The sequence below is a fragment of the Mustela nigripes genome, chromosome 2, assembly GCF_022355385.1.
Source record: "Mustela nigripes isolate SB6536 chromosome 2, MUSNIG.SB6536, whole genome shotgun sequence".
Taxonomy (NCBI): domain Eukaryota; kingdom Metazoa; phylum Chordata; class Mammalia; order Carnivora; family Mustelidae; genus Mustela; species Mustela nigripes.
Genome location: NC_081558.1, coordinates 190,825,407 through 190,844,058, shown reverse-complemented (window position 1 = coordinate 190,844,058; position 18,652 = coordinate 190,825,407). Strand labels below are relative to the sequence as shown.

Below are 18,652 nucleotides of genomic sequence, written 5' to 3'. Positions count from 1 at the left end.
AGGTTTTTGTCTTTGTTTACAGGTACAAAATTAATTGTCTGGCCTGCACAAGGAGTTAAGTTTGTATCATTTGTCTCTTTAGCAAGTAGCAAAACAATTTGCTACTGGGTCAGATCACAGAGACTGAAGTGAGAGGGTGTTTGGGTTAGTGGTTGAGGAAGGAATGGTCAGATTGGCTCGAGAAAGTACAGAAGTGGCTCAGAGGACAAAGGCCATTGAGGGAGAGTGACTGGGAGTCAGAAAAAAATAGGAATCCATCATTTAGAACTCCCTCAAAAGGTTGGTGTCCAGTGCTTCAACATGATCCCCACTTAGCTCTATCCAGATGATGGTTCAGAATGTTACGAACCTTCGGTGAGAACTGTTAACCTCTGCTTTGCTTTCATCAGGTGGAATAACAAGCTGTTCAGACGGTACGAGTAACCGGGATAGCTTTCGACTTGATGATGATGGCCCCTACTCTGGACCATTCTGTGGCCGAGCCAGAGTACATACTGATTTTACACCAAGCCCCTATGACACTGACTCCCTCAAAATCAAGGTGTGTGCATGTCATAGCTGCATTCTGTCTGGTTTGCCTAGCACTGGTTGCATGGTCTGTGTCAGGAAGTGCAAGCAGTGGGAACGGGGTGGGGGGTGGGCGGTGAGTGTGTTCTCCCCAGCACTAGAACGCAGGAATGGGTTACTGTGCAAGAATATAAACAAAACACTGGAGGTGGACTAGGGGAATTGGTGTGTTGAGGCTATAGCACGAGTTGCTGTTATGTAGATAATGCAGATTCTGAGCCTGTCTGGGGAGAAGAAATTGTCTACATTTTTCTGAAAACCAGAAGCCTCACAGGTTACTGGAGGTGCCCAGCTCTGCCTGCTACTTCCTGGATTAGAAGGAGAGAGAGAAAAGATGGCGCTGTCAGGCAAGAGCCCCTCACAGCAACTCCCTTGGGAACCACCCTTGGCTGGGCAACTTCAGTACTTAAGTTGGGGGTTTTGAATAACCAGACATCTTTCTCCCAGTGATATTCCCTCCTGAATTCCCTCTTCTTACCTCTGATTCTCTATATTCGTTTTCTATTGCCGTGTAACAAATTTCCACAATCTCAGGGACTTTAAACAACACAAATGCATTACCGCACAGTTCTCTAGGTCAAACATTGAGTCATGGCCCAGCTGCATTCCCTGCTTAAGGTCTCACGGGGCTAAAATCAAGGTGACAGCTGGGGCCGTAAACTTATCTGGGGCTCAGGGTCCTCTTCCAAACTCAAAACTATTGGCAGAATTCAGTTGCTTGAAGTTGTAGGACGGAGGCTCCTGCTTTCTTGCCAGATGTTGCCTGGGAGCCACTCTTGGACCCTGGAGGTGGCCAGCCATGGTCCTCTCTACAAAAGTTCACTCATGTTTCAAAGCTCTTTTTTTTTTTTAAGAGCTCCTACCTAATAAAGTCAGAAACACCCAGATAATCTCCCTCTTAATTACAAAATTAACTAATTTGGGACATTAATTACATCTGCACAGTCCCTTGTGCCATATAATACAACATAATCATGGGTGTGAAATCCATTGTTTTCAAGTCCTACTCACACAAGAGGGGATGTGCTGTTGCAATCATATAACTAGAAGGTTTGGTGGTGAAGTATTTTATACATGTTAAATTCTTCCTTTTAGTAATACAAACTGGTATAGCTAAAGGGACAGAAATTATGACTTTTCTCTACTATCATCACCAAGCCAATGTTAACCAGTAATTATGACAAGTTATGAAGCACTGATGTTATTATTTAACATTCAAGAGACTCTGCTCTTCTCTTTATCCCTTCTTTTGTAACAAATCAGACTAAGCTCAGCGGGAGAATGAGGAAAACGTTATTTTCCATAGTTAGCTCCTTAGTCATTTCTATGAATGCTTTGAAATCTAAGTTTAAGTCTTGGGGAAGGAACATTTGCATCCTAGTAACCACTGTTGGGGGAGGGTGTAGAAGGGAATAAATTGAACACATTTAGGCTCGGGAGAGCTTTTCACCTTTCCTATAATACCATGCCAGTGCCCCACCGCTTGGGGTGCCTAAGGTGATATGTGTAGAGCTCTTGTGGGACACAATAAGAATCCCACAGTTACCACTGGGGATTGAATGCCATTGTTTATATCAAGGGTCTTATCCGCAATGAAATTGGGTCTTCGCTGGTGACCTGTGGGCTTTCCTGGAATGTATACTTTTTTTAAAAGTTTAGAGGATAATAGGAAGGATGCAGCAGAGAGATCCTATGCTTAGAAACTTCCCCTAGAGCTTCTGGGGATTTTCTAGGTCTGCTAAGCGGATCCCACCCAGCCCAGATGCAACTCTCCACAGTTAAAGGCAGGAAGAACTAGACGAATAGCTTATAGGGTCAGACAGGCAGATGATCACAAATCAGAAAGATCAAATCTTTTAATCACACTGAATCCTACTATTAAAAATACATTGTGTGTTTTAGTTGGAAGAATACACATTCGTAGAAAGTGAGGAAAAAACATTTTTAGTAGCCGACTTAATGTTTTGTTTATTTGAGGGTAGTCCCCTGAAAAGGCAACAATATCAGAATCTATAATGTTCTCTCTGGGGTAGAAATTATTAAGTCTCAAAGGAGGAAATATGACTGTTATTTGGGTAGAAATCAATTTTCTTTACAAAGAAGTACTGCGGGGTTTTTTTACTCTTGCCAGTAACTGGCAGCCTATAGCCAATTAGAGTCTTAGATGTGAAGAAAGAAAAAGACCAACTGGTTTGTCCATCCTAATGTGCTTCATTCATCCTGCGACCCAAACATTGTTGTGAAGCTCAGACTAAGTATTATCTTCTCTAAAATAATTCAGTAGCATAATTTGTCCTTGGTGCACACACACATACTTTTGTTACATATTTAGATGTATGAAGGTCTAATAGTTTTGCTATTTTATTTTATTTTTTTAAAGATTTTATTTATTTATTTGACAGACAGAGATCACAGGTAGGCAGAGAGAGAGGAGGAAGCAGGCTCCCCGCTGAGCAGAGAGCCCGATGTGGGGCTCGATCCCAGGACCCTGAGATCATGACCTGAGCTGAAGGCAGAGGTTTTAACCCACTGAGCCACCCAGGCGCCCAGTTTTGTTATTTTAGAGGAATGCAATACTTTAGATGGTTTCTTTTTTACTGTACATAAGTTTTTCAGATGAACTAGAATCGTGGACAGAGATAGACTTCTTTTTCTTTCCCTTCCCCATGTGGGAACCCCTCCAGGAATGATGGCTTGAGCTTTGCTATCCGTCTATTGCTTTGACAAGATGAATGAAGAGAGCAACATTTTTTAGTTCAGACAACTGATTACCAGTTGCTCTGGGAAGTTATTTAATGTTACATTCCTATTCTATAGTAGTTAGAATTATAAAGATACCTTGTATATGTACCTAAGTAATGTGTCATGGGCATTAAATGATTCTCTATATGCAAAAGTACTTTGTAAATTCCATTGTGCTGTACAATTACAAGTTCAGAAATTGATATACCATAACCATAAGGATGTCATCGAATGTATGTAGGACCTTTTCTTCAAACTTGTTGAAGTGCTCTTCGTTATTACTAGCAAATAATTCCCTTGAACTTTTAAAGTAAATTTTCTCTTAGATTTATTTCTGCTATCAGTGACTTCCCTTATCATATTCCCTCATTATTTGAATTTCTGTGATTCCATTCTTTCTACTAATTGTCATAGCAACAAAGTTCTCTGTAAACTGATTGGTATATTTCTTTGTCTTTAGAAAGGAGACATCATAGACATTATCTGCAAAACGCCAATGGGGATGTGGACAGGGATGTTGAACAATAAGGTGGGAAACTTCAAATTTATTTATGTGGATGTCATCTCTGAAGAGGAAGCAGCCCCCAAGAAAATAAAGGCACACCGAAAGACCGGAAAGGAAAAACCCAAGACTCTGCAGGAGTTCCTAGAGAAGATTCACCTTCAGGTTAGCAAACCTGTGACCTATTTGATTCTGGTGGCATCTGGATGGGATAAATAAGAAGAAAGGATCAGTGTTAAAAAAATATAGGGCTTACAGCAAAGGAAAATCTGCTTTCCAAGAAGACTTCTTATTTCTCCTTTATTACTTTTATTACACAAGGACAGGTCTTGATATAACCTCTTTTGGACTAAACTCTAATGGTACTTAGCAGTGACAGTAGAGATTAATGTTGAGAAAGTACTGTGAAAAATGAGAAATACCTAGGGGAATAAGAGGTCCAGAGAAAACATGTAAATGAGAATGATACAGAGAGTATTAGAGTAAAGGTAAAAATCCAGAGAATTGAAAGGAAAATATGGAAAGAAAATTACATTTTCTGTAGGGCAAAGATCAAAAGCAAGTCAAGAGAAGATAACTAAATATAATTGTTTCAAAAGCAATTTGTTAGGAAATAGTGGTCATTAAGTCCCCATGATGATTATGTTAAGGAAATTGTGTTGTCTGTATTTATAATCCAATTATTTTCTTGTTATATTAGCAAAATTTTTATGAAATATCTACCTTGTTCAATGGTGTGTACATGCAATTTACCTAGCCTCACTCAATTTACTGTTTCGCAATCCATTTCTAATATTAATGCAGCAGTACTTTGAGAGTTTTCAAAACTCATCAAGGCAATAACCAATTAAACTTCCCTTAATTGTTTCTCCTGAATTATCTAGTTATACTCGACACACGACCTAGGCCTTCCTATATTACTTTTGGTGCCCCCACCCCAGATGGGGTACTTCTTGGATGAAGTACAAGTTTCAAACCTGCTTCTTCTTTTTGTGTGTTCTGTGCCCTATGAGAAAACCAAGGTCTAAGGAAGTGAAATAACTTACTCAAGAACCCATAATCAAATGGTTATGTCAGAATGGGGACTTTGGTTTCTCGGTTCTAATTCTAATTCTCCTAAGAGACATCATTTTTAAAAGAAGTGGTACTTTTTCTTTCTCTCTCTTTCTCACTTAGATTTGGCGGGGCGGGGGGCGGGGTGGGGTAGTAAAAGGGCTGGCAGTTATTCCTGATTACTTAAAACTAAGGGTATTGAAATGATGATCAAGTAAAATGGAAGGAAGTTTTGAGGAAGTTGTAGAGCATTCAACTTCCCTTTGCATTTTTATTCTGTTAGAGAGAACAGAGGTTACATAAATAACGTACAGACTCAGAAATCAGAAGCCTGTGAATTTTAAATTAATACATATTGATGCAAATGATGGACAAACTATACATGCTGAGAAGAGAAAACTTTAGGGAAAATATTTTTCCCAACCACAGTGCTTTTATAACCATAGTGGTTAATAAAAACTTCTAATTAAATAGAAAGTCTGGAATTCCTTAGGTTTATATAATGACATTCACCAAATGCTAAGTCTATTGTTCTGTGCCTGTTTCAAATTCATTTTTTAAACTTTCCCAAGACATTAGTGGGGGTAAATTATTTTTGCAAGCCAGCAAACAAGAAAAGATGTAGATTCAGAAATATTACTACAATTACTCTTTTAGAAGCATTTTATTGATAGACGTAAGGACACGCTAGCTTTGTCGATTGAGCTGTTTGAGAAGTGAAGAAATGCCAAGTGGGATGAATGATTCCGCTCTTTAATTGATCCATGATTTAGCACTGCACGGCTTAAGGTAATTATTTCTTCTTTACATTTGTCCTTCCAGAAGGTGGCAATTCTCCAGCATACTCTTTTAAATGCCCTAGAGTTCATATGTGGAGAACTAGCACAGAGTAAAATAAAGTTAAGCAAAAGTTCTGTCGGTGCCTTCGGTGTCCATATGCACTTGTACACTTTCTTTAAACCTAAAGAGAACTCAAAATAAAATATTTGAATCTGACTAGTTTATATTATACATATTTTTCTCCCCCATAGGAATATACCTCAACACTTTTACTCAACGGTTATGAGACCCTAGAAGATTTAAAAGATATAAAAGAGAGTCATCTCATTGAATTAAATATTAAAAACCCGGAAGACAGGATGAGATTACTATCAGCTGCTGAAAATCTCCTTGATGAAGAAAGTAAGTGTGCACCCCTACTTTTCTTCTTAGCTGAAAATCGCAGTTCAATGTAAATAGGAAAATTATTAAAAACAAAGCCCCAGTATTGTTTACGGAGAATCCTATCCAGCATTCTTTTCCATAAAATAAGTATTTTCTTACTTATTTGGAAACAACAACTCTGGTCAAGTCTATAATTAGGAAGAGGACTTTTTTCCCTTCCTGGACTCAGAAAATGGAGAGACTTCTCTGGGCATCTCATTTAGAGTCTGCAGAGGTATTAATTTATCCACAAGAGGATGTCTGCATTCCCAAAGACTGAGGGACTTAGAGACAAATATTTAGTGACAGCATGAGCCATTAGTGAGAAATGTCATATGCAGCTTTTGTAGAACAGTGCCGAGCATGGCTCTAGCTAATGAGCCTTCGCCCCACACAGGAAAATTCATTTCATTACCATATAGTCACATCTTGTATGTGTTTATAGTATGCTTTCAAAACGTTATAATAGCTTGCAAAAATATTCAGCACTCACTTTTATTATCTGAGATGGTTCTCTGTGTTTTTAAGTATGAACTGAAGGTAGAGTAATGCGTGCACATTCACTTACCAACTGGGTCTGTAAAGAAAGGATAGCTTTTGGCACTACCATTGCCCAATCTGAACACTCTTCTCCCTGAATCTGGTCCGGCTTCTGAAACCCTGAGCTCAGGACGTACCAAACTCCTCAAGGAATATTTTGTAAGGAAGAAAGAGGAATGTAGGGACTTTTTTTTTTTTTTTAAAGAATTTATTTATTTATTTGACAGAGAGAGATCACAAGTAGGCAGAGAGGCAGGCAGAGAGAGAGGAGGAAGCAGGCTTCCCGCTGAGCAGAGAGCCCGATGCGGGACTCGATCCCAAGACCCTGAGATCATGACCTGAGCCAAAGGCAGAGGCTTAACCCATTGAGCCACCCAGGTGCCCCGGGATGTAGGGAATTTTAAAGAAGAAAAACAACTCAGATCATCTCATCCAGCTTTCTCGTTCAAAAATAATATTACTCATAATCATTAACTACTTTTTGGAACCTGTTCTCCAAGTCAAACGTTGAGCCAAGATCTTTACATGTATGAGCTTGTTTAATGTGCTCCACGGTTTGGCAGGTTAAGAGAGCGCTGTCCCGTGTTTATAATGAGAAATGGAGATATAAGTGACTCGTCCAAGCTCACACACGGTAGTGAATTGTGGAGAGCCAGGACTGGTGTTTGTGATGCTACTCTACTTTCTACAAATAACAGCCCAGATGGAGAGCAAGGAGGAAAGTTGTATTTAGGACCCAGGCCTCCTGACTGTCTCTCGGTAGGTTTTCCCACATCCAGTCTCAGATGCTCCAAAATGGGCATAGTTACACAACACGTGTTTCTACACTGGCCTTTTATCTAGCAGGAATAAATTTACTTTTTTGGAAACCGCATCGCGCTTTATTCTTGCTGTCTTGAGCTTGCACAGAGCTTTGTCCTTCCCAAAGAGCTTCCGCACGTAAGGCTAATTTGACTCCTGCAGAAGTTACCCCATTTTAGGCCCAGGCGTTCACGGGCGTTCTTTGATGTTGTGGGGAGAGGCAAGGGGCATGAGGTCACAGAGGCAGACAAAGGTCACGCGTAAGAAGGCAGCCAGTTTCCTCAAAAGAACAAGCCAAACAGTCCTGATCCGTGTAAACTGACGTAGCAGAATCTCTGGGGTAAAGGAGGCGGTGTCTTTCACATCTTGTCGTTTCAAAATGTGGTTCCACACTAAGTTGTGTCAGGCTAAGAAACAGATCCTGTAGATTTCTTGGAATTGGTAATGTGCAGTATCATTGTCAAGACCCTCCAGAATAATTTGATGTTGAAGTGGAGGGAGATCAAGGGGTATTTTTCGAGCACTTGTAAAGACATTGCTTTTCTTCGATAATACCATCAATAGAGGGATTTTGTCCATTTCACAGATGAGAAAACATTTCAGAGATGAATTTCAAAGAGGCCAAAAACAGCTAGCTAAGTAGCAGAGCTGAAGTTTTAATCAGAGGCAGTCTGCTATAAAAATCCAAGTTCTTTCTTCCACACATGCAAACTGGCAAATATAGAAAGAACAATGAATATCTGAAAATTGAAGTTTTCTACTGTGCCAGCTTTCTCAGGAGCTTCAGTTCAGTTTTCCATCTCAGCAAGTGGAAGTTCATACGTAAGTGAAAACAGAAACCTTGCAACAACATTACTGCCTGCAAGGTTCAAGACAACTATGGCTGCATTGCAACAGGGCTGGTGGATAGGAAGGGCCAGAGAGCCTGGGTGAGAGGATTTTAGCCATGAAAAGAGTGCTCAGTCTGGACCCACAGTGGGAAGATCGGTCCAGGGCCGGAGGCTGGGTCCATGTGTGGTGTCCACTGAATTTCTTCATTCCCCCTCCCTCATCCCCCCTCTCCTTTCTATGTTAGTGAAAAAATAATGACGTATACATAAGAACATATATGAGAGCGAGGTGCAGTTCGAAAAACCATCTGACCCAAGATGGGGAAACCAAAACCAGAGTAGCTAAGTAGCATTCTCAAGGTCACAAGTCTAAACCCAGGCCCCCACATCTATTAAAAACACACTCTACTGTACCCTGGAAACAAAACACAGTATCTCCAAAGCGCGATATAAAAAAGTACGAGTCCCCCGAATTATTTCCCTCATAAGACATTGGAAAATGGTATTTGAAGGTCACTAAATGTTGATCATTTAGCAATAGCCCGTAATGTACACATGGACACACACTGAGCCCAATGCTAGGGGATGAAAAATAGAAGAAAATGCCGATGCAACCAGCGTTCCTTGTCAACACACAACCCTGAGATTTTTCTTATTTTCATCTTACGGTCTAAAGTAGTATTAGAATATACATGTCAAAAAGATGCATATTGCATGTTAGGCTATCCTGACTGAAAGCTATTTATCTTATATGAAACTGCTTTGCTCAAGAAATAAAGAAGAATGACTTCTATTTGTTGATAAGATGGTGAGTTCTGATGATTTGGCCCCATGCTGCTGCCATGCATGCTTATTTTTATCTATTCTCTACTCTGTGAATCATATCTCCTACAACCATGCTCAAGATTAAATGCACAACCTTCATGTACCTTGAATGATAAAGACCTTGAATATATGGTTATATAAAACTAAGATATTATTAAAAACAAATGCATGTCACAGTCATGGGTTAAAAATAGTTTTGTGGTGTGTATGTGTATGTGTATTAAGAATGGAGCATGCAAATTGGCCAGGATTTTTATGTATACATTTGATCTTGATCATTGAAGATAGTTTGGGGAAGATCCATAAATTCCTAGTTTAAAGCTTCAGTGCCTCTTAGATTGGGAACTGGAAAGTTTTGCTTTACCAACCCTCCAGTATAAAAATTGAGGAGAGTGGACACCTGTTTGCCAGGCAAGAGTTAAAACTTTGACATAATGGAGGAAAAACTGCAAGCCCCAGGTGAGCCTTTAATATATCTGGAGGGACCAAGAGGGTGGGGGGAGTGGGACAGGGACCAAAACAGAAACCTACTACTTAGGGCAAGCAACTTTCCTTTTCTCTTAGGCCACAACAGATAGCATTGTACCCACTCTGACCTTGAACACGAAAACTGGATTAAACTTTTTAGGCCACAGCTTGACAGGAGGTCAAGTTGTTTCTCCTAGAAGCTGATAGAAGTGCTGGTGAGTGGTGTTAGCCCTGATTACAGGATTACCTCTGGAGGAGGATAAGGACTTTGGGGTTCTGCAATCCCGCCAAGGCCAATACCTAAACTTGAACTTGCTGAACTTGCTCCCGTGTTGCCTTAGAAGAGAGCAGAATTAGGTCACAGGCTTCCCCAGCTGGGAATCTAGATGAGGCTACACGGAGAAGAAAAATTGGGGTGACACTCAGCTTTTGAAGGAGCAAAAGAGCAGAATCTATTTATTTGGTGCACGTTAGGCTTTCTCTATTTATCACCTGAATTTTAAAATGATTTGTGAATTTTAAACAATTTTAAAATCGTTTGATTAAAGATTCCCAGTAAGAAAAGAGAATGTGTGGTGTGTCTGTGTGTGTTCGTGCGTGTGTTGTTCATAAACACAACCTTCGGGACACCTTTGCCTTGCTAATAAATGCTTCTTGAGAATAATCAGAGAGTTAACTGCTATTAATAGTAAATATTTTCTCTTTATTCTGAACTCTTTCCTCTTTTCCCACATTTAGAGGCACTTTGATGTGTCTTAAAAGTGTGTCTATGAGAATGCGTGCTGTTGTCCTCAGGGAAAACGTGTGATGGAAATATCTTGTTCTCCATCGAAGCACAAGAATAATTAAATTTTAAATCGGAGGGGGAAAAAAGAAAAACTTAGTAACTGAAGGAGCAAACTGTCCTAGAAGCCACGGATCACGTATTTGAGGGAGCTGCAACCTTTGTTTGCGGCGCTCAGTGAAGAGGAGGGGGGACGGGCGGCCTGTGTGCCAGGCTGTTGGCACCAGCTGTGGTCACAGCAGCTCCGCTTGCTCAACTATCCCCAGTTGTGCCTTCCTGCCTGCCTACCTGCCTAAAATGACTCAGGGCAAGAGGCAGGTCCCAGCCAGGAGCCTGGAGCACGAGCTGCCCGCAGGGGAGATTTGCAGCTACGCCAAGCAGCAGTCCAGCAGTTGGCCTGACAGCGTGCCAGGGTAGCCTGGTGCCCCAGCCCCTGACATGCAGGCCTGGTGTTTCCAACCCACCTGCCATATGATTGGAATCTAGATTCCAGAAGCGTGCAGCTTTGAAGAAATGCAGGCTAATCATCCGCATACACGCAGTAGAGAAGGCACACAGGCATCTGACGTTTATGTATTTATAAATATGTATTTTATATATATCTCTAGTTGTAGCCATTTAGCTTTATGCAATTCAGTTTCTTCAGATTTCTTTTTCGTTTTACCTAAATTAAATCTTGGGGGGGGGGGGGGTAGGGCATGCAAAATTTCATTTACGATTAATGCCGTATTCCATATAATACAAAAAATAAAATGAATTGTAAACATTTTTAATCTTCTATCAGAGAACAGTGCCCAGAGTGGAGAGGCCATAGAACTGTCACCTCAGTCACCTAAGGCACTTGTAATGCACTTGTTTTTATATTGCACTCTGATGGTGGGCTAGGGTATTTTGTAATGATAACCCTGGTCAAACAAGATTGAATCTGCTGTTACCAGTGCCTTCCCCAAGGCCCCTCTCACTGTGCTTTGCATTGAGTAGGTGGTTTACAGATGCTTGTAGGATGAAAAACAGCAAGGACAACAACAACAAACAAAAACACCCAGCAACAGCAAAACAACAAAATCTTGCAGAATGAATTAACAGGGAGGGAATAAAGAGATTTGTAAGTCATAAGGAAGCTTTTTTCTGATTATAAACCTGAAGTCCCTAGCCATCCCGCCTCACGGATAAAAGTTTTTGTAGTAGGCAGATGGGTGTTGGTCTGGGTTGTCAAGATCTATGTCGCGTGTATGCTCACTGTGCTGCCTGTGTATATGCAAGAGTGTAAATGAGTACCTGTCTAGAGGACAATAATGTAAAACCTGTCAAAGTTTGAGATGTGCACACTTTTATATCCAGAAATTCCAGTTTTAGGAATTTGATGAATTTCAACATACAAACGCTAAAACTGCGAGTTACACTATTACTACTTTTAAAGCATGAACTTCCCTCAGTAACTGATTTGTTAAATTAATTAGTATATGCAAACAAGGTCCTACAAAGATACTAAGCGAATATAATGTGTACTGACATAAAAATATGTTTAAAACGGGGCACCTGCATGGTTTAGTCAGTTAAGTGTCTTGCCTTTGGCTCAGGTCATGATCCCAGGGTCCTGAGATCCAGCCCCGCATCAGACTCTCTGCTCAGCAGGGAGTCTGCTTCTCCCTCTCCCGCATCTCTTGCTTATGCTCTCTCTCTCTAATATATAAACTTTAAAAAAAAAATACATTTTTTTAAAAATGTATTTAAAATGTATTACCATTGAATGGTAATACCATTTAACATTAAATGGTAAAGGCAAATGATAGATCAGAAACATGCAGGATAACCCTATTTTTGTCAAATAATAGTTTTTTTTTTAAATCATGAAATCAGGTTGTTTCCCACCAGCTCAATAGTTTATTCTATAAGAAAAATGAAACTGATTTCCCACAGCTCCTAAAGAGGCAATATATAATTATAGTTTTTAATCTTACTTAAAATAGTTTTATCCATATGGGTCCAATATGACAACGTAACCAATGGACAAAATTTCCTGGGACCAAAGCCTTCCATAGGGGTGTCTAGCTGGGCAGAGTGGCACCCGTGCTGGTGCTGAACAGTTAGATCTCAGATGAGTGTGCCTCTCCTTACCAAAGCAGTCGGCATGATACAGTGGGAGGCTGCTGTGAATGGGAGGGCAAAGATTCACTCCCTGGCCCGTATCTCATCAGAAGGTAGACTCTGCTGTTACAACACAAAGAGAGGGGCACCTGGATGGTTAAGCCTCTGCCTTCGGCTCAGGTCATGATCTCAGGGTCCTGGAATCGAGCCCCGCATCGGGCTCTCTGCTCAGCAGGGAGCCTGCTTCCCCTTCTCTCTCTGCCTGTCTCTTTGCCTACGTATGATCTCCCTCTCTGTGTCATATAAATAAATAAAATCTTAAAAAAAGAAAAAAAGATGCAAAGAGAGATGTTCGAAAACAGGGAGCGGCATTTCAACTCCTATTCTCTCATGGCCTCGGGAAAACAAGAGCAACTGGTTGTTATTCCATGCAGGGATTCCTGTTTTCCATTTGTTGTTTTTCCAAATGACATGAATACCACAAAGTCATTATTATAAAACTAACACGTTCAGGTGATTTAAGGATGTGCTTAAGATGAAATCAGAAATAACTTAGAGTTGTGCCATATTGTCTACTGGATGGTCCTCCTTGAACAACATTGCCTCTGGACAAATAAATACAGCCATAGTTACCTAGAGAATGTCTGAGTTTTGTTCTCAGTGACCCAAGTGGGGCTCCAACATGAAGCTACGGTTTTGTGCAATTCTCAGAGAGGATGACATAGGCTTGGTTTTGCCTCTTTGAACATGGCACCAGGAGAGAAGAAGGGGACAGTAATTCAAAGATCCAAGAGATATCTTCATTTGAATTTCAACAAAATTTCTTATTTGATCTTTAATACCTATTTCCTTTAATTAACCCAAACATCACAATCTTTTTATTTAAAAAACTGCTTACTGAGCACTTGCATTGGCCAGGCATTTTCTTATGCCCTGTAGATTGCATTATTTTATAGTTTCCCCAAAGAAACAGGAGCCTAAAGAAACAAAAGCTTCATACATAAGGCACAAAAGACAGTAAAGTCAAAATCTGGAATATTTGCGTGAAGAAAGTTGAGAAAAACCTATGTGAATATAGGACAGATTTCTCTCTTTTGGATATGAGAACTTTTCCCAGAATTAGGATTTAGTTTGAATTCTTTAAAGCTTTCTTCACATTTAATATAATTGAGATTGGCTATACTTAATTAATTAAATGTCACAATTCCAATATAATTATTTTATGAATAATTATATTAGCTGTCTTCTGTTTTAATCACCATGCCACTTTTTATCTTTATCGATGACTATCTTAAAATGTTGAGCCACGGGCTTTACATGATTCCATAAAAATCTGGGTAAGAAATAAAATATTTTAATATTCAAATGAGTTCTTTATGACAAAATATCTCCTAAATAATCTCCTCTTAACCTGATTATTCTTAACCTTAACTTAACCTAATTTTATTATCATTATATAGAGTACAGAAATGTTTGGGGCTGCTTTCTGGCCTTCTGATGATGTTTGCTCTTAGCTGCCAGCAACAAGAGACACACTTTTTCAAATTATTTAATATTTTCCAATATACCTAGATTTGAAAATGTATAGCCTTTGGAAGATTTGCAAACCATGCAGGGGCTTTACTGAAAAACTATATTGTCTTAATTTTTTGTTGTTTTTTAATTGAAATATAAGACATTATAGGTGATGTGAGAAATATAGAGAAAATCTATCTAAAATGTTAACACTTTCATTTGTGAATTATAAGCATAAGTCTGTTGGTCTTCACATAATTTTAGTAATAGAATACTTAATCATATAGATTGTTCTTTTTAGCTTAACATTTTATCAGAAACATTTTGATATTAAAAAAATGCATTCATATCTCATATGGTAAGTCTGTAATTTTGGAGGCAAACTGTTTCTTATTCCAGTGTGTTATTTGCCTGGTTAGCTCAGATGATTGGACCATGGGCCAAAACTGATGAAGGTTATAGTTTCAATTTCTAGGTAGGTCAGTTAGCTTTACTCTGTTTCATGGCCACATGAAGGGGCTAAATGACTTAGAAAGAAAATGTGGACATAATGGCCTGAATTTATCCCCTGTGCTGGGAAAAGTACCCATAGTACAAGACCTAGGTTTGTGCCAATCTGGAAGTCATTAGCATCAGGACGGAAAAAACAACAACAAAAAATAAAGCAAAAGAAGGAAAACCCTGAGCCTCCCCAAACACAAAAACTGAATGCTATATAGCTTTTATTTCCTTAATATAACATAATGACCTGCCTTTTCTTTTTATAGTTAGAGTCGAGGGGCTCCAGCTGATCACCTGCCTAAAATTATTGCAAGCCTGGCGGGAAGCATTCAAGGAGGCAAAGTCATGTCTTCATTTCACTAGGAAATCATTTAGCAAATTACTGCTGTCCTGTAAATTGCTGCGCTGCGTAACTTTCATACTGAGAAACTATTTCCCTTTTTTCATAAAAATTGCAGATAAGAGGTTCCTATAATAAATAACCTGTATTTAAAACAAACCAATTCCCAGAATTTGGGGACGGTGATAGAGCACTTCTCAGGTGAAAATAAAAACAAATACATTTTATTACCAATATTTAAAAACTATATATTCTCTGTTAAAGTCAGATTTTCATTTATTGTTTGTTTACTTTGTTACTCTTTGAGGGGAATGGAGAGAGGCTTCTGAAGACAAAATAACAAGCTAAGTACTTATTTTTGGAAAGAAAAAGAACTAACTTTGGAAATCAGAGCTCTTTAAGCCCAAGTCTTATATCTTGAAGAGAGTCCCACAATCAGTAATCAGCCTAAATAGAACACGGTATTGGGAGCAATTTTTACTATGCCAAGTTCTGTCTAAAATGTCGGTCTCATGGGAAATAACTTAGTTCTTTTAATTTTGTGTCGAGGTGATAGACCCAAATATAATCTGGGGCAAGATGGCCTAGGATCACATTCCAAGTATGGTGAACCCTGCTGATGGAGCAGTAAGCATTACAAAAGGACTAATTTCTCTGGCCTTTTCCAGAAGCACTTGGATAATGAAACACAGAGCTGGTTCTTCCACTTCAGTGGCAAGAAGACAGAAAAGCAGAGACAGGGGAGAAATCTTTCCGTCAGAGAAAGAGGTCCCATTTCAGTGCTGTCTTTTTGTAACAGAAGGCTTTGGAAACAAAATTGAATGACTGATATTCACAAACATTAATGGATAGTAAGAAGTTTCACCCTACACTTAAAGATTGCTAAGACTAATAAAGAGGAAATGCTTCATGGTGGCTAACATTTTTAAACAGTCACATTCAATGCATAGTAAAAGTAAAGGTCTTGATATCTAGAACTTGTTATAACATCACTGGACTTAAATATCTGATACTTGAGTCCAAAACGTTAAAAATGTTGTGCAAACAGGGAGAAGATTCAGAAGAATGGCCCAAGCGTGGTTTTATTGGTGCAAATTAAAGCTTTGAGGAAAAGAGTAAAAGAACTGTTATGATTCTGTTTGAAGATGAGTCGACGAAAATGATCTTTATCATTTTTTCCCAACCTTTCTCAACCAGTGTTCCTCATCGAAACCACAGAGTCCCAAAACTAATGTGACTCTTTTCTCAGTTCTTCTGTGGGTGGTGCATAAGAGAGCACCATTCTAGATCCATTGAGGAGATGTGAGTTCATTACATACAAGGCTGCCTTCGGGCAGCACGGCTCAATTCTCTCTCGTAAAGTATGTTGATAACAATTGGATACACAGTAGAACATGATGTTGGCAAGATATCTGAAGCCTAGAAAATGCAGTTAAAGAAACAGGGTATCTGTAAACAAGATAAAGGGTGGATTTCCTAAAGCTAAATGACTTAGCATTTTACTTTCATAGAGTCTGTTGAGGAAAAGTACAGTTTCCTTCTTCCAGGATTTTGGAGCTGGGATTTATTTTCTTCTCACCAGAATAGGATGAAGCGCGTAGTCTCTGAAGGCGGAGGTCTTGTCCCGCCCTGCAGTGGGTGCATTTGGTTCTTCCCAAGTGGAGTTATTCAAATGTCTAACGTGGAGAAGCTCTGAGGGTAGAAGGGGGAAAGAACTAGATATGCTGATAGGGCTGATGGGTGGTGGCCTGAGATACATCTCCTCCCCGAGGAACCCATCACATGATGTGGGGAAGCACACATTTACCCAAGTCAGGGAAGTCTTGACGTTGACCAAGAGAACTCTGACGGTAAAGGCTTCTTGAGAAGATTAGAACTTCATAGTGCTGCCTAGGTTCTTCAAAATATCTTTTGTGACATCTCTAGTATTAATTTCTTTTCAAAGAAAATGTCTGTTGAATCTAGAATACTGACTTGATAACACAGTTACCAATCTGAATATAAATAATTGTTCTTCAGAATTATAAAGATGTAGAAAGACTAAATAAGGCAGAGTCAACGAAAATGGTGGTGTTTTACTATCTAAAAGCGACCTGGTTTCTATGTTAATTTTTATGGTGAATGCAGACATAGGAAAATTTTGAGTACTTTTAAAGTTTTTTTTAGTTAAATTCCAAGTAATTGAAGTCCTACTATCTGTTGTTGCCCAGAGAGATATTTTATTCATGACTCCACGTTATCATGATTCTAGAACTGTCCACAAAGATCACTATTGAGTTAGATTATACATTTAAACTACAAGTGACTTTTTCTAATGTTACTTTAAGGAGTATTTGGACAAGGCATCAGTCAAACTGTGGATACAATCTGCTTTCTCTGGCAACTTATCATTAATGTAAAATGAGAGTCCATATTGATCTTCGCTTATGCAAGCAGTTCACATGAATTCCATGAAACTGCAAGTGAGCAAAAAAAAAAAGGCAAACTTTGTCTTCTAGGAAAGCAGGGCTTGAATATTTGAGTGCAAATATCTCTTTTATAATAAACAAATACATTGTTTACTCACGGAAGTTTCAAATGTAACGAAGTCAAGGTTGGTACAGTTAAAATAGCTCAAAGACGAATGAGTACATGAATAAAACTTGTTTTGCCTTCTCTTAACTGCTGCCCTCTTTTCCATTTACAGCTATTCAAGAGCAAGAAGATGAATCTGTGCCCCTATCCTTAAGCCCAGACAACTCCCTAAATAAGTCACAGTTAGACGACTGCCCAAGGGACTCTGGTTGTTATATCTCATCAGAAAATTCAGATAATGGCAAAGAAGATCTGGAGTCTGAAAATCTCTCTGACATGGTACGGAAGATTACTATCACAGAGCCAAGTGACTGAACACACATTCTCAACTATATATCTACAAACGCATTCCATTTTAACTCTACTTGAACTAAAAGATCAAATAAATGGGAGAGAAAGAAAATATTTGGCGATACAACCTAAGGAGAAAGTGTTTTAATCTGAATGATTTTATATAAAAGTTCATGTCTCTAACATTCCCAATTATTGTAAATAGTATGTATATTTATTATTTTAAATGCTACATGTTAATATTTCACTTGCCTGTATTAGAAAAGGCATAGTATAAGTCTTTGATATGTGTGACATAAGCTATAGTCAGCTTTGTTTAAGTGTGAAATGATAAATTCTGTAGGAAAAATCTTTTTTTCATACTTGTTGGTTTTGCATTTGTGTCTGTTATTCAATAAATAGTAATGAAGCATGTGTCTGTTTAACCAACTGTCCAAGCAGCATTCACACTCATTTTTATACTTAATGGGAAAGCGTGAGTTAATACTGGAGGCATTTTATCCTGATCCACAGTGGAGTTTCAGAAATTATTTTTTGTTAATTTCTTCACTGTTATCTGGTATAAAAGTATAGATAACAAGATGTTGACTCTCGTTGAGTAAAATGAATTTTAATAATTGTACAGATGTTTCATCTTTAATTGTAAATATTTTTAATTGTGAAACACCTTAATTTTAAATAATAAAAAGAACTATGTGCATTTGCTATTTTCCAGACTACTAGTACTTAAATGTATTTTTATATTAGACCTCTAGACAAAATATCTATTACCAGAAGTTTTATAGTCTGTCTGATATACAGCATATATATGTGTATATGCATATACACATATATATACGATTCCCAAATGAATTACCTCACTTCCATCTGTCTCCTTAACCCCAGGTCTGTGTTATCCAACTTCCTGAACACTTCTATGTATTAGTCAGCTCAGGCTTCCATAATAAAATATCATAGACTGGGTGGCTTAAACAACAGAAACTTATTTTCTTAGAATTCTGAAGGCCAAAAGTTCAGGATCATGTTGC

At 38.7% G+C, this 18,652-nt stretch overlaps 1 protein-coding gene across 1 annotated transcript in view; it reads left to right on the top strand.

Moving 5' to 3' along the window:
• The window catches only part of SAMSN1 (SAM domain, SH3 domain and nuclear localization signals 1), a 140,389-nt gene extending 122,049 nt beyond the window's left edge, over nucleotides 1-18,340 (top strand). The window contains 4 exon segments of the mRNA XM_059388378.1: nucleotides 390-541; nucleotides 3,770-3,976; nucleotides 5,896-6,046; nucleotides 17,446-18,340. Coding sequence (XP_059244361.1) covers nucleotides 390-541; nucleotides 3,770-3,976; nucleotides 5,896-6,046; nucleotides 17,446-17,648 — 713 coding nt within the window. The 3' untranslated portion in view covers nucleotides 17,649-18,340.
• Nucleotides 18,341-18,652: the final 312 nt, after the last annotated feature.